General features: G+C 29.0%; 2 protein-coding genes across 3 annotated transcripts; both read left to right on the top strand.

Moving 5' to 3' along the window:
* Window positions 1-581: 581 nt before the first annotated feature.
* On the top strand, window positions 582-13,661 carry LOC135927097 (cytochrome P450 10-like). The gene is made up of 7 exons (XM_065463033.1): window positions 582-692; window positions 8,169-8,576; window positions 9,380-9,576; window positions 9,974-10,164; window positions 12,493-12,713; window positions 12,823-12,948; window positions 13,560-13,661. Exons 1-7 carry the CDS (start codon window positions 687-689, stop codon window positions 13,659-13,661), a joined length of 1,251 nt encoding a protein of 416 aa, XP_065319105.1. The 5' UTR covers window positions 582-686.
* Window positions 13,598-15,431, top strand: LOC135927194 (cytochrome P450 10-like). Of its 2 annotated transcripts, XM_065463148.1 has the most exons (4): window positions 13,598-13,727; window positions 13,809-13,887; window positions 14,612-14,863; window positions 15,164-15,431. In XM_065463148.1, the coding sequence occupies exons 2-4, from the start codon at window positions 13,843-13,845 to the stop codon at window positions 15,275-15,277; spliced, it is 411 nt and encodes a 136-aa protein (XP_065319220.1). In that variant the 5' UTR covers window positions 13,598-13,727; window positions 13,809-13,842; the 3' UTR covers window positions 15,278-15,431. The 2 variants fall into 2 exon arrangements, with proteins under 2 accessions (XP_065319220.1, XP_065319218.1); XM_065463146.1 differs by lacking the exons at window positions 13,598-13,727; window positions 13,809-13,887 and adding an exon at window positions 14,423-14,512.
* The last annotated feature ends 786 nt before the right edge of the window (window positions 15,432-16,217 follow it).

Below are 16,217 nucleotides of genomic sequence, written 5' to 3' on the forward strand. Positions count from 1 at the left end.
CTACTACCACACAGGGCTTTTTATATGCCTAAGTCCTGTCCATTTGATGTAAGGCATAAATTAATGATAAAAATTTGATAGACAAAGAACAAAAATATTTTGATTATTTTGATTAGTTAGCCTGTTTAATTAATAACGTAAATATTAATTTTATAGGTAAGAAGATTATGCTAATTGTTTAGGGGGAAAAATAAATATTATATTTTAATATTTTGTTTTTTGATAAAGGAATAATCTGATCTTTCACACTGATTATAATCATTTGGTAAAAAAAAAAAAAAAAAAAAAAAAACTTTATTGTTTTTTAAGAGTCAATGATTGTATTAATTATTTATTAATGGTATTCCATGATGACTTTTCATTAAAATATTATTACTATACATATATAAAATTATTATCTATTTTTTTTATAAGGGATAATTTTATATTTTTTTTTATTAAAAAGAAATAAATTATTATTATCACAGATTTTTACTAAAAAATAAACATCATTTAAATTTACATTTATATTTAGCGAATTTCCATAATTTTTTTTTATAATGAAAATCAAACAAAAAAAACTTACCATTTAAATAGGTATAGTTCGGATGGAAATAAAATATATATATGTAAAATAAATTCAAAAAATTCCTAAAAATTTGGTCTAAAATAAAAGGGAGTTTTCTAACTTTTTTTCCCGGAGAATTATGAAGGTAAAAAAAAATATAAATAATTTTTCATGTCCATTAAAAAGGAGTTCTAGATCTAGTGTTGCTAAACGGTTCGTTTTAAGCCGACTTTTTAAAAAGGGATAACTTCAATATTTCATCCAGAAAAATACAGAGCAAGCCTGAAGATTTTGTTCCTAGAAGGAACGAAGGTCCTAAACATTTATTAACAAAATCTTTCTGGCTAAGCCGTTTAACAACACTATAGATCTAAATTTTGTTAATTTACAAGATAGGCTGTAATTGTTAAAAAGACTAATTTGGGGGGGGGGGGAATTTTTTTTAAAAAAGGGGTCCAATTAAGATTTTTAAGTTTAAATACATAATTATTGTAAAAAACCTCAAGATCTAACGAATAGAGGTTCCTACCTTTTATGCCCATATATGAGCGAAATGTTCCAAGATTACGCATTATTATTTAGGCTAAAATCTTAATTAGAGCCCTTTTTAAAAAGCGGTGCTTCATATACTAGGGCCTAGTTTTGATATAATTGGAATAATAATAACATTTTTTTCCTTTTTTTTTTAAAAAAAAAATAACATGTCGTGTGGTGATTCTGAATCTATTGATTTTAAATTCTTTACCGAGGGTTAATTAAAAAAAATTTATAATCCGATTCAATCAGAAATGCATTCTATCATGTGTAGGTAGAGAGTATTTGCCCTATAAATATCAGTCAAATTCAGCCATAGACATTTTTTAGTTTTTTTTTTTTATAATTTATTATGAAAAATCCATATAAAAATTGATATAAATTTAGAAGTATAGTTCTTAAGTTCATGGCAAAAATTGTTTTAAAAATTACAGTTTGGGTACGACTCTGTACATGCTGAAATATAATTCCTTTTAGAATCAGATTTTTAAAAATCCAAAAATCGCCCTTAGTAAAGGATTTGTAAATTGAGAGATTCCGAATCTTCATTACGACGTATATAATATACATTAGGAATCATATTATTTTAAGAGCTAGGGTTAGGGTAGGGGATGTTAAACTGGGGTCATTTGATCAATATTTTTTACGGTTTGCTATATAGAAACTTATAGGACTTGCCTTAGGTTAAAACTGCTATGATAGCCGCATCACCCAGCTATAAAATATTGTAAAACTCCCCAGAGCTCAATCTCTTAGAGTTTAGGAGGCAATTCTCAAATAAGTAAGGAGTGGCCAAATCTCCAACAAAGTCTATTTCGTGTTTTCAGATAAAGTTTTGAAAATTTTCAGAATTAAATTTTTTTTTTTAGTTTATAATATACAGCCTTTTACAATAAACAATTTTTAGAAATTGGAAATCTAGATGAATATATACATAAAACATGTATATAAAAATATAAATATTTAAAAAACTAATCAAAAAAAAGTAACTAATAAGTAACTTTTTGGCGTTACATTTCTAAAAAAACAATTTAACTAGTTTTTAGTTCTAATTAAATGATTGCAAATTAAAAGGGAATAATACTGGATGGATAGCTTAAAAATAGTATATTTAAAAATTGATGAAAAAAAACATATGGCAAAAGCATTTTTTATTAAAACCCTAAATATTTTCTTCAATCGTTTTTTTTATATGTTTTGCAAACAAAACATAATTATTTTTATAATCGTTTATATTTTTAGAAAGAGGGATGTAAATATTTTGAATTATATAGATGAGTTTTAATTGGATTCTATCAAATTCCAAATAAATTTGGTATTTTAGGTAAACCTTCATTTCAAAAATTATGTAATTTTTTCCAACTCTATATAAACTAACTGGTATTTTAGAATAGTGTGCTAAATCGTTAAATGTTAGGCAGGCTAATGCGAACGGGGGCTCTGGTTGGCAGAAAAAAGACTTTAAGAGCCAGTAATTTTGTTTAGTAGATCACAAATTTCACTCTTTTCACTATCCATAATTTACTTAAACATAGTTTTTAAAAAATAAACCAAATTTATCATTTATTTATAAAAATAACTTCGAATATTATGATTAATCTACTTTTGTGTTTAAGATATAAAAAAAACGTTCATCTAATAGAGTCTTCATGTAATATACATAGACTTTTTGAGTGGGTTTACTTCAAATTTACCTTCTTCTAAATTGTTGATTATCCTAATTAAGATTTCTATAATATTATTAGATATTTAATTATATATATTTTATATATATAACACTAGTATTAGGGTATATCTACCACCCTTTAGGGTTAGCAAAGACAGCTGTTATAGTGAACTCCATATCAAATCAACAAAAAAGAAGTCGATTTAGTTTTAAATAAACCACATTATCACTTCCCCCACCAGGGTCATAACCAGGGTTGCCAGGTCAAAATTTTCAAATTGTGGGAGAAATTCGGTATTTTGTGGGAATAATATAAAAATTGTGGGAGAAATATGAAAATTGCTAAAAAAAATTATTTGCAGGCCTTCGGCCCGCAAAGGCCCGGCCTGCGGTCGGGATTTAGAATTGACTTAGTTATCCGCTTATTATTTTTTATAAATATAAAATAGGTAATTATTTTTCAAAATAAAATAGCCAACTATTTTTTAAAATAAAATAGCCAACTATTTTTCAAAATAAAATAGCCAACTATTTTTCAAAATAAAATATCCAACTCTTTTTCAAAATAAAATAGGTAACTATTTTAATAAAATACGCAACTATTTTTCAAAATAGGTAATTATAATACGACACAAAATTTCTTAAATACTATCTTTATTATTAAAATAACATATTGATTTATTATAATATATTAATTTTGTTTAAAAATAATAACCAACGATCTTTTTTAAATACAAAAGAATGTAAACAAGATAAAATTTTATAAAAAAATTGTAATTTTACAATGTAAAAAAATATATTTTATGCTAATGTATAAATAAGATTTTATAAAAAAACAAACAATTTTAAATTTACAATGTAAAAAATAATTATAATCAGTGCGGGGAAGTTGTTCTACAGTATTTAGTTAATACAATGGGGGAAGGGGATATGATATTTTGAGGCATCAAAAATCTTCAAAGCATAAATCAGTACAGGGCTGTCTATCAACATCTATTGCAAAATTAAAATATTCTTCAAAAATAAGAAATAATACAGATGCAACTACAGTTGCGGAAATGGTAAATACCTATCATGCAGTACAACATTCAGAGAGAAACATCACAATGTTGGTAGAATCTTTCCCCATAATATTTAACGACTAATATAAATGAAAAGTATACTTTGTAGAACACAAATGAGCAAGGCTATCATCAATGTTTTAGGATATAAATCCAGAAGGTCAATTCTTAACGATTTGAAAGATGTGCAAACATATGCAATTCTAACAGATGCATCTAATAAGGAGATATCAAAACATTTCCCTTGATCCTCCCCTATTTCAACAAAATTAATGTCATTTCAATAAAACTATTAAAAAAAATTTCTCCAGATATGAAATATCCAAAGACATAGCTAACCATATATAATTGTAAATATGGCAGATTTAACATTACCAATGAATTGCATGGTAGCTTTCTGATCTGATAATTCCTCAGTGAATTTGGCAAAAACCACAGTGTATTTACAGAATTGAGTCAGCATAATGTTGGTTGATAGGTTCCTCCTAATACGCGCCATCGTATAATTTTAAAATTTTACAAACCTTTAAAAAATAAATAGATTATAAAAGCTGTCCTAATATTTTGAAAAAAATTTTCAAAAATAAATGGCAGAAGTATATTTAGGAATTTTACATATAGGAAATCTACTATATGCTGTTAATATGGAGTTGCAATCAGAAGAATATAATTTAATAAAGGTTCACTAAATTATGCTGCAGAAATACCAAAGTAAGAATATTATTACTATTATCGGATAATTATTAATAAGATTTAATATGATGTCATGTTTGAGGAGATTTGCTTCTTTATTTTTATGATTTGCCAATATATTCAAAATATTAATTTTACAATGTAAAAAATAAATTTATTTGATTTTATGCAAATGTATAAATAAGATTTTATAAAATATAGAAAGTCAAATAGTTATAGTTAATTATATTTTATTTAAGATTTAAATAATGGAACTAAACGTTTACCGTCGTTATTAAGATATTTATAAAATTCCTGGCATGACATTTTATAATTTTGTTTAACCATTAACTCGGCCTCTAATGTTGTTAAAGCTATTATTTCTCTCCTTTCTCCAGGCAGTCCTCATCAGGCTAAAAATGCGCTCCGATGAGGCATTAGAATGAGGTAAGGAGAAAACATACTCGCAAATTTTTTCCAAGCATGAGGATTTATCGTTATTACGAAAAAATTCCACCCATTTCTCCTCTGCTTTTAGACCATCTAACTTTAAGTATTCTGGCTAATCATAAAAAATGGAAAAAATTACAATCTCTTCAAACAAGGCTTCAATGTCTATCGGTAATTTTAATATATTTATTAAATTACAAAAACCATCAAATGATGGTTTCTGTTCCAAGGTCATAATATTTATACACTTGTAAATAGAGTTATTAAAATCAAATCTTGATTGTAAATATTCCAAAATTGTCTTAATAAAAATATTTGCTTCATTTAAAAATACGTTAATTATAGTAATATTTGAACATTTTAATATGATATTTTTAGCAATAGCGCCATAAAATTTATTATCTATTTTTAACTGTAGAGATGAACAGAGCTAGCATGATTTTGTGAATCTTTATCAATAAAGAATCTTCTGATTGCAACTGAATATTAACTACATGAAGTAGATTTCCTACATGTGAAACTAATCCCAAATATGCTTCTGACATTTCATGAAAAAATTTTTCAAAATTTTAGGACAGCTTTTAAAATCTTTATTTAAGAAGTATTTCTTTAAGGGTTCGTAAAATTTTAAAATTCTCTTGATGGCAGGTATTAATGATAACCACCTGATAGGTACATATCGCAACAACTCACACCATTCCAAATCAGACCACTCCACTAATTCTTTTAATTCAGTGACTCTTTTAGTTGATGAACTAAATTCGTTAAAACATTTCATCACAATTACTTCGACATCTACCGATAGTACATTCATTGCCTTCTTGCAAGAATTATGCAGTATATGGTATATACAGCCAATTGGTATTAATTCATTATTGTGCTGCCTCAATTCGGTAAATACACTTTGATTTGATTAGAATAATATCCACTTCTAAAAGTTCTATTCTTCTAACACAAAAATTTTGAAAATGTCGAGTGGAGTACTGCAATTCTAGATAACGATATAAAATATATTAAGTAATTTAAAATATATATATAATAATTATACATACTGTTCTAACTTCTATTCTTTCTAACACAAAAATTTTTAAAATGTCGAGTGGAGAATTGGAGAATTTTATAAAAAATATATTTTAGAGCGGAAAAATAAAATAAAAGAACTAGACATATTTTTCGAATAAATATTTAAAATTTATTTTAAAAATATAAAAATAATCAAATACTGTCTCTCAAAATTATTATTTATATATTAAAAACATCAAAATGCTAAAAAAAAAATTGTGGGAGAAATTAAAAAATTGTGGGAGCTTTTTGTGGGAGATTTCTAATTGTGGGAGTTTTGTGGGAGTGAGATGTATGTGGGTAAACTAAAAAATTGTGGGAGACTCCCACTGATGGGGGGAGACATGGCAACCCTGGTAGCATTTAAAATAAAAGGGTCTGGAACTGGTATATTATATAATATATATAAAATTAAATACTTAATAGTCGAATCCAAATCTTAATTAAAATATAACTCAATCAAGATTAAAGAAATTAAAAATAGATCAAGCTTACAATGGAATCGATAAGAATACTCCGATGGGATATTCTCGATATACTCCGGTGTGAGATCAAGATGGCCTCGATAGTGATAATCCGGTGGGAGATCCATCAAAATTGCTACTCCAGTGGGAGAATGAAAATGAAAATTTTTATGTCTAATTGATTTGAAGATATGATCTTGCCAATATTCGTCTATTTACTAATAGTGAAATGTATATTGCCCTGAAAATCATCGAATTAAAAATGTAATTGAAAATGTAAGGAGATTGAATAGACAAAATTCATTAGGAACCTTAGTTATATAAATTATTAAAATTTATCATTCTCAACTGGTCGTTTACAATTTAACATTTTCGGGACTTCATAATAAAACTATATTTTATTCAAATAGCACCATTCTGAAAATTTATTTCAATATTAATACAGCTATAACCCTTATCTTAATTACATGTTTTTTTGGTGAAATCAAGCAGATGAGATTAAAATTGCTAAATTTAGCGTTATAATTATGAATAAAACCAAGTAGAGTTGATACACTTTTCAACCTTGTCAGACTCACATTTAAAAGAATTTTTAAGATTAGCAAATTGTATCCTAAAATATGCAAAAAACAGTAAATTTTGCTTTTGCACAAAAATAAGTATTTTTAACTAAAATTTATCCGAAAATTCTGTTAGAGAACTTGATTCTCTGTTGTAAACTTCTTTACGCAACCACTGGCATAGCCTTAGCTAACATCACGCCTTCACCCCTATATATTTATATACAATTGAATTCCTTTTATTTTAAATGAATATAAGTTTATATATAGGACATTGACAACCTGCCTATATGGTAGCATAGGAATTAGCTATAAAAAGTTAAAATTCGTGAAAATTGAATATTTTAAAAAATATATATTTATTTTTTTTGTGAACCTAGACTTTCCATAGGTAACATATACTTTAATTTACACGTTTATATAAATAACATATAATTTAATTTACACGTTTATATAAATAACATATAATTTAATTTTTTTATTTTGAACCGTATTAAAATGATGATAAGGAAATAATTAATCACGGAACTCATCTGTGTAAGAAAAAAAATATACTATGATAATTGATTAAAGGGAAATGTTCATAAGCATTTAAGGCTAGTGTTGTTAAACAGAACTCAATATTTCATCCAGTAAAATATTAAGCAGGCCTGAAGAATTTTTGCTCATAGAACAGCGGTCTAGTCATATATTAGCGGAAACCTCCAGGACTTAGGCTATATTTATCTGGCTAATTTATTGAGTTATTATAGTGAGCACAAATTGAAAGCTTCAACATCCGGTTCAAATTGGACAACATTTCCGTTTTGAATTTTTTATTTATTTGCGTTTTTTTTTAAACGTTTTTTAAATTTTGAAGTGATAGCATGATTATAATAATTATATTAAATGTTACTAGTGTAACACTAACTTAAGGGCTAACAAGCCTAAGTTCGCAATTAAAATTATGCGATTTTATTAGAAAAATAATTAATGTAAAAAGTAATTTGCAAGTGTCCAAAACAAAAAAAAAATAATCGCCCTAATTTATTCGGCGAAAGAAAACCATTTCGACCCGAAAAGGAAGTGAGAATTGTGTGCGATTTTGATTGGTCGTCAAGGGCATAGCCACAACCTTGATCATGGTATATATTTTTTGTTTTGTTTTTTAAGGCACGCATTTCCCCGATTTTGAGGCAAATTTTCACTAGGAATGGCAATTCGTCGATCGCCCCTAACGAATGCCCATACAAAATGTCAGGATTGGTCAAACAGAATCCTACCCCGAAAGGCGAAACTTTTTCGCCGGAAGTACCCGCCGATACCTTTAATTCTCTGAAACAGGATCCCCAGCCAAATATCATTCCTGTCGAGAAAGTGTCTATGGGCAACGCGATTGGAATCAGCCCTAAAATGATACCGGAAGAGTTCAAACCAAAATCATCAAACGATGACCGTATGAAGATTTCTTCCCCAAAATCGTTTCACGAAATGCCTGGACCTAGAGGTTTGCCAATCATTGGAACTTTACTAAATTACACTTCCAAAAATTCCCCTTACAGCTTAAATCACATGTTTTTGGTAAATCTTTAAATTTTATTTAAATATTTATTCTTCCTTTTTTTTTTTACCCCCGTATATTTAAAATTTGTCTCTCTACATTTACATTCCATTGAGGAAGATCGAAAGAATAATAAATTAATGAACAAAGCTTCAAGAATAAGAAAAAGGAACATGGGATGGGAGTCAAAAAAAATTATTGGAATCAAATGCTAGTGTTGTTAAACAGAGCCGCCAGGGTCCGACATAGTTCAAGTCCGGGTCGGGTTCGACACAGATTTATATTTTTTTTTAAATGGCTAACTCAATATTTTAGCCAAAAAAATTATTTGTCTAAGCCCCAAGATTACAGTAATATATGTCCAAACGTTTGTGCCCTCTATGTGTGAACAAAGTCTTCAGGCCTAGCGTAATATTTTTCTAGATAAAACATCGAGTTAGCCGTTTTTGCTAACCGGCTCAAAATCGAGCCGGTTAGCAAACCGGGGTGATACAATTTAAATTTGAACGGATAATGCGTTACCTATGTAGTGTTTGTTAAAATGGCTTTGATTTTTTAACGCCGCTAAAACCCAATATTTTGGGTCAATTATGGGAGTGAAGGGGGATTTTATCCCCTAGATTTTCGGAAAAGGGGTTAGGAACATCTATTGACGAAATTAATCTTGTGCTTGCTTGATATTATTTTTTGGCTAAAAATCTTAAATTTCAAAATCAGCTATTATCTAATTCTTAATAGCAACGAATACTGACCGATATACTAATATGGCTTTTAAACTTTTTTATTTATGATTAAACGTTCTCTAAATGGGATTTAATCGAAGTCTCAAGTAGATAGATCCATAGAGTACGGTCCGATTTACAAGGAAAAAATAGGGCCCAACTCCTCAGTCTACATCACCGACGCTAGGTTATACGAGAAGGTTATCAGGGTAGAAGGGCCAACACCGCACCGGAAGCAGCTGGATCCTATGCTATACTACAGGAAGCAACGGAAACTCGCTATAGGCATGACGAACGCGTAAATAAATAAATAAATAAAATGACCATTTTATATTTTCTACGAAACGATTTTCTAATATGAAAAGGATATCTTGGTCTCTCAAAAAAAACAGAAACAAAAATACAGAAATCTGTTTGATTTTTCAGGGAATATTTTTTTTAAAATAAATTACTAAGGGTTCGTGTAGTTTTAGCATTCTAAGTTAGACTTCCTCTTAGAAGTAATAGGCTCTCTAGATTTACCTTAATAATATTTACTTATTTAATGTATAAACTCTTAAAAACAAAACCATAATTTTGGATGTCCTAATTCAAAATCTTGTTGTTTAAAACCAAGGCTTAAACAGGAATAAGTTTCAAAGATGAGACAAACTAGGAGATCGGCCTAATCACTTTTTTATGATTGTTCTCATTAGTCAGGGTGAAGAATGGAAAAGCAACCGTTTGATCCTCGGGAAAAAGATGCAGAAACCGAAAGAGGTAGAAAATTATATACCTTGGATGTCCGGCGTTGCCGATGATTTATTGAAGCGTATCGCCATTATTTCCGATAAAAGCCACATAGCTCACGGTATCGAGTTAGAGATATGCAAATGGTCCCTAGAATGTAAATTCGGCTATTAGTTTATATATTATAAATGAATTAATTATTACAAAATTAAACTTTAATTCGTTCAATGTTTTTCAATATTTGAGTTTGCGTTATGTTATAAGGTAAATTGGTAATAATCCAATACAATAAGTACATCCAGTATTTTTGCTAAGTGGTGGGGATAGGGGGGCTACTATAAGATGTGGTTTTTCTTTCCCAAAGATTTTATTGTAGGTTCTTTGGGTCCCATCTATTATAATGGGCTATTTTCAATTAACAAATTTTTTTTTTTGAACCAATCATTATCCCTCACCTTAGACATATGTCTTTAAAAAATAAATATAAGCGGCAAAATAAGAGGCTTACATATAACCCCAAAGAATTATACAAATTTACCATTTTAAAATATAATTATTCATGTTTCTGTTGGGGGGAAAAACTTGTAGTCTCACCTACGTTTTTCTAGAATGAGTCTAGTGTATGCTAAACGCTCGATATTTTAGCCTGAAAAATGTGGCCTAAGCTCCGAGATTTCGATAATTTCTAACGAATCAAACCGAATACTGTTTTTATTTTATCGCACGAATACAAAATTATTCGATTTATTCAAATAGGACCCTTGTTCCTTCTAATGAACAAAATCCCGGACTAGGGCCTAATTTTATTTAAAATAATCGGAATCGGCGGTGGAAATTTTTTTAAATGTATCTAAATTTATCAATTTTATATTTAATTTTTTATGTTAAATAAAAAATATTTGATTTTATTTATTGAAACGAAACGACATATTAAATATGTCTTTTATTTTGAGTAATTATAAAAATTAATTACTATATTTAAATAATTTCTGGTTCGGGCCCGGCCGGGCTAAGAGTTTATGCAATAAGCAAAATCAAAATTAACCCAAATATAAAAAAAAATCTTAAATAGCTTAAGCTGGTACATGATTGGGTAAAAAAAAAATTTTGAGATTAATTTCTGGCCAGGTCGGTAAATTTTATTTAAAAAAATGTCGGATTTGGGCTAGGCCGGCAAAACTTTTTTTAAAAATTTCGGGCCGGGCCGGGCTTGAAAAATTAGGCCCGTAGCAGATCACTATTTTGAGTATCATTTTATATATTAGTAGGAATTATTATATAATTGATAATATAATAATAAATAAATTATAATGATATTTCAGAAAAACAGTAAAATTGTAGTGTTAGTTATTAACCTTTACTAAATTTTCTTTTAAAATTATCCTTCTCATAGCGATATATTGTATACATTCTTGGGGGGGGGGGGGGATGGAGGGTTGAGAGGAGTATGTAGGATGTAGGATGTAGGGAGGGGGGATTTTTTTTTATTAGCTTAAAATGATATTTACGAACAAATTTTCGGTGGGGTGGGGGGGAAAATTCCATCATCCCCTTGGATATGCGGCAGGTATAATCATCGATCCCTTCTTATATGCATTTTATGTTATGTCCTGCTGAAATGCATTTCCGGTTAAATCGGACCTTTTTTATTTTGTTTTTTAAAGTTTTTACAAATAAATGAACTTTGTTTTAAATTTGGTTTAAAATTGATCGTTTAGTGAGAGGTGCGTTTTAAACAGCTGATGTTGGCAAAATTTCAGTATTTATAGAATCAAGGCTGGGCAGTAGGTGGTATTCGTAAATTAATTCCACTTTAAACAAAAATAAACGATTGTTGATTATAATATATTAAATTTTTTTCTAGCATCCAATTACTAAATTTTGTAGTGTACAATTGCATTCATATTTCCAGTGTTTATTTAGAATGAAAACAAAATAAAGAAACCATTATAGTGTTTCCAGCTCAGGATATTTACGAAAAAAAAAATTCTGAAATTCCTAATCGCCATTTATTTTTATTTTTCTTAAGTTGTTCTTGTTAGTTCTCTTAGTGTTGATTAACGACTCGATTTAAGCCGATTTTTTAAAAACGGCTGACTCCAAATTTTAGCCGGAAAAATATCGCCCATGGCTTGAGATTTAGCTAACAGATGTCCAAACCCTTTGTGCCATATATGAGAGCAAAATATTCAGGGCTCGCGTAATATTTTTCTGAATAGTATATTGGGTTAGCCATTTTTAAAAATTCGGTTCAAAACGAGCCCCGGTTAACAACACGGATACTAATATATATTTTTTTTTATATTTAAATTGACGATGTTAAAATAATTTTTCAAAATTATAAATATTTTATGTGTATTGATTGTAAAACAGATTAATAAAGAATAAAAGCCATAAAATCTTACATTCCTTATATCGATAGGCATTTTTTCCTGATATATATATGTATATATATAATATATTTTCTATAAATTTTATTTCCTAGCACTTTGCACTTTCATATACGAAGATAGAATCGGGTGTCTAGACACTCCTCCTAACCCTCAAGCCAAGCTATTCGTCGAAAGTGTCGTAGGTTATTTTAGGAGCATGCATCCCCTGATATTCGGAGCTCCTTTCTACAAATACTTTTCTACGCCCCATTGGAAAAAGCATATAGCCCATGCGGACAATATGGTAGCCATGGGGAAATATTTCGTGAATAAGGTATAAATATATTTAAAAATATATAATTTTAGATATTTTTTTCGTAAAGCATTTTATGCCAATTCTGAAATTATATATATATATATATATATACTTTTATTTTAAAAAGTTTAAGAAAAAGTTTGAGAGCGCATCCAATTCCTCGCTTCTCGCCTATTTGATAAATCATCCCACCTTGGAAAAGAACGAGATTAACTTAACCATTATAGATATGATGATGGGATCCATAGAAACGGTAAATGTATCTATATATATATTTATGTTAGCGCGTCTATATGTCACTTATAAAATGATATTTTTTTAAGCGCGTTTTTAAAAAAAAATTTAAAAAAATCTGATTTTACCCGGGAAATGTGTGCCGTCATGTTTGGAATACCTGCCCTACGAATTTCGTACAATTTTTATCCAAGAACTTTTAAACTTAATATTATTTATATTTATAAATTTTTCATATAGTATCATGTTTTATATAAAATTATGAATGACCCGAAAGTTACCAGCAAAATTTTTCTACATTTCTTAAGATAAGGGGTATTCCGAACATGATAGAATATATATTCCTGAATAGAATCAGATTTAAATGATTTAAAGTTGTAAAAATAACGCAATGCCGGAAAGAAAACACATTGACCCCCCCCCCCAACCTATCTCATTAGAGGCGCCTCTGCCCCCATCACCCCCTTTAAGAAAATATGAATGCAAACTGTTCCCCCCCCCGATACTTCTTCTAGAGGTAACAAGTAAACGGTAACGCGTCTCTTTTTTTTTGGAGTAACTGTAAAACAAAACGTTACTCATCTTTGAATAAATATTTATAATAATATTATTTTATTTTTTTTTATAAAGACGACAAATACGATGCTCTGGTTGCTGTACGCCTTATCCAAAAATCCTAAGCAGCAAAATATACTTTACGAAGAGATCCTAAGAGTTTGTCCCGAACTATGATACAATCAAACCAGAGTATTTGGCTAGTCTCGTATATCTCAAGGCTTGTTTGAAGGAAACTTTTAGGTTTTTTTTTACAAACTTTATAAAATAAAATAAATGTTAAAAATAAATATAAAATAAAATGTAAAATAAAAATTAAAATAGATTATATCCCATAGCTTATGCTACTAGTCGATTGATGGTTAAAGACGTCGAATTGGGTGGATATCATATACCGAAAAAAGTTGAGTGACGTAAAAATTCTTGTCGATGATATTTTTGATACTATTATACATGGGCCCAAAATTTTTCTTTCGTTAAAGTTTACAAGGAGGTGGAAGGGACTTCTCTCCGAGACCTCACCCTCAAGGACTTTGCTTATGTTTTCCATTCTTTCTCTCAATTTGCAATTATTTTTTTTCACTCGAAAATATCCTACACCCTTGTCTGATATATATATCTTTCTGTATTTGACTTTGTGGTAGACTTCATCGACCCTTGTTAGAACCCATACAATCTTTCCGAACTTCTTCAACGAATACGCCTTTCATACGCGTTCTACAAACAAATTTTACTTTGCCCTTTGTAGTTATCCCTTTTTGCAATTCCCTTTTTAACCCTCCAACAAAAGTAGCATTAGACTGATTTTTCTTACAGCACATTTGCCTAATACGCCTCATGGGTAAAATTCTCTTCGTATATGTAAAAAAAAAAATTTTCATAATAATACTCAGACACACGACACGTAATATAATGACATTCAAAAAGCGAGCGATACTAGGGGATCTTAACGCATCCAGCTACCAGATTTAAATATGCTACGACTTTTAATTAGGATATGCCCCCAGTGTTACTTTCATCGGATAGGGGTCTAATTTCTCTTAAATTCATGGTTATCTCCTACCTGTTTACTATCAAACACATAATGTTTTCCTTGTATTATATCTTATTTTATTTATTTTTGAAAGACCCACGTTCAAGGTTGTTTATGGGCGATGGGAAGAGATGAAAAGATATTTACTAATGCTCAAGAATTTAATCCCGAAAGATGGATCAAGACAAAAACGTTGGCTAAAGATTGTGGCAAATCTGTTAATAAAAATGTCCCGCTCAATTCCGATATGGCGCCATTTGTAGCTAATTTAGCTTGGGGGCACGGAGCTAGACAATGCCCCGGGAGAAGATTAGCCGAGCAGGAGATTTTTATTACTTTAGCGAAGGTTTTTTGCCTTTATATTTCAAATTAAATAATCTTATTATTGTATATTATGCTCTACGATTAGTAGTGTACGTTAAGCGGCTCTTTTTGAGCCGATTTTTTTAAAAAACAGCTGACTCAACATTATAGCCTAGAAAATGTTATCTAAGCGCCTAAATTTCGCCAAACAGATGTTCGATCCTATGTGCCATATATGAGCAACGTCTTTAGGCTTGCGTGATATTTTTCTGGATAAAATATTGAGTTGGGCACACTTTCTACAATTATTTAAATAATCGTCTTTGGAAACGTATGTTTTAAGATAATTAGAAAATTCGAATTGAAATATGGTGAAGACGAAGTCAAGCCTATTATGAAGCCCATTATAGTACCTGACAGACCATTACAAATCATATTCAGTCCCCGTGTAACATAATCGATATATATTTATTATTGTTTTTTTTTTAACTCTTTAGAAGAAAAAAGTAATTAAATTAAAAATATTTTCATATCTTTGTCCAATGTCACATATTTTTATTATATAGCGCACATAGAAAATTTGTATACGATCTATATTTTATAATTAAATTTTTCTAATCTCAACCAATATTTTGATAATTTATTTTCGGAAAGAAAATACTACCTTGTAAGAACTTTACAAGATTATAATGGATATTTTTTTTTTTACAATATAATTCCCTTTCCATATAAAAAAAATGAAAACTGAATCTGATATACCATTATGCCAATATCTAATCGAGAATATTATTTTGGAGAGCAAGGGGAGTAGTGTTGTTAAGCGGCGCGTTTTGAGCCGATTTTTAAAAACGGCTAATTTCAATATTTTAGCCAGAAAAATATTTTCTAAGCCTCCGAAATTTCGCTATAATAGATGTCGAAACCTTTGTTCCTTCTACAGAACAAAATCTTTCAGGTCTTGCGAATATTTTTCTGGATGAAATATTGAGTTTGCCGTTTTTAAAAATCGGCTCAAAACGAGCCGTTTAACATCACTATCCTTCATTATTAATTTTTTAATTAATTTTTTAACATTTAAAGAACATAAGATTTGAAAAAATTAAGATGATTCAAGATTCCATAATCTCTAGGTATTCAAGAAAATTATTAGTCTGGAATTTTACAGATGCGTGACATAAATTAGAATCCTCTCCCTCTAGTCACAAGAAAATCCTCAAATATAATACGTTTTTTTACAAAATATTATTATCCTTGATCAGGATATTCTAAGCTGGTAGATTTAGACTCTGACTTACATTAAAACGTTACATCGCATATCCGAATCAATTAGAATATATGTCATCATATCGCTAATAAGAAATATAATTCTAACATTTAAAATTAATTGCGGTTTTTTT

The sequence above is a fragment of the Gordionus sp. m RMFG-2023 genome, chromosome 3 (genome assembly GCF_954871325.1).
Source record: "Gordionus sp. m RMFG-2023 chromosome 3, tfGorSpeb1-WG-v2, whole genome shotgun sequence".
Lineage (NCBI taxonomy): Eukaryota > Metazoa > Nematomorpha > Gordioida > Chordodea > Parachordodidae > Gordionus > Gordionus sp. m RMFG-2023.

Bases quoted from the DNA above. Each gene is read 5' to 3' on its own strand.
- LOC135927194 (XM_065463146.1), top strand. From the start codon at position 14,459: ATGCTACGACTTTTAATTAGGATATGCCCCCAGTGTTACTTTCATCGG. The intron at 14,513-14,611 runs GTCTAATTTCTC...TATTTTTGAAAG, and splicing joins GTTACTTTCATCGGATAGGG to ACCCACGTTCAAGGTTGTTT. The intron at 14,864-15,163 runs GTTTTTTGCCTT...GTATGTTTTAAG, and splicing joins TTTTTATTACTTTAGCGAAG to ATAATTAGAAAATTCGAATT.
- LOC135927097 (XM_065463033.1), top strand. The intron at 9,577-9,973 runs GTAAATAAATAA...TGTTCTCATTAG, and splicing joins GCTATAGGCATGACGAACGC to TCAGGGTGAAGAATGGAAAA. The intron at 12,949-13,559 runs GTAAATGTATCT...TTTTTTATAAAG, and splicing joins TGATGGGATCCATAGAAACG to ACGACAAATACGATGCTCTG.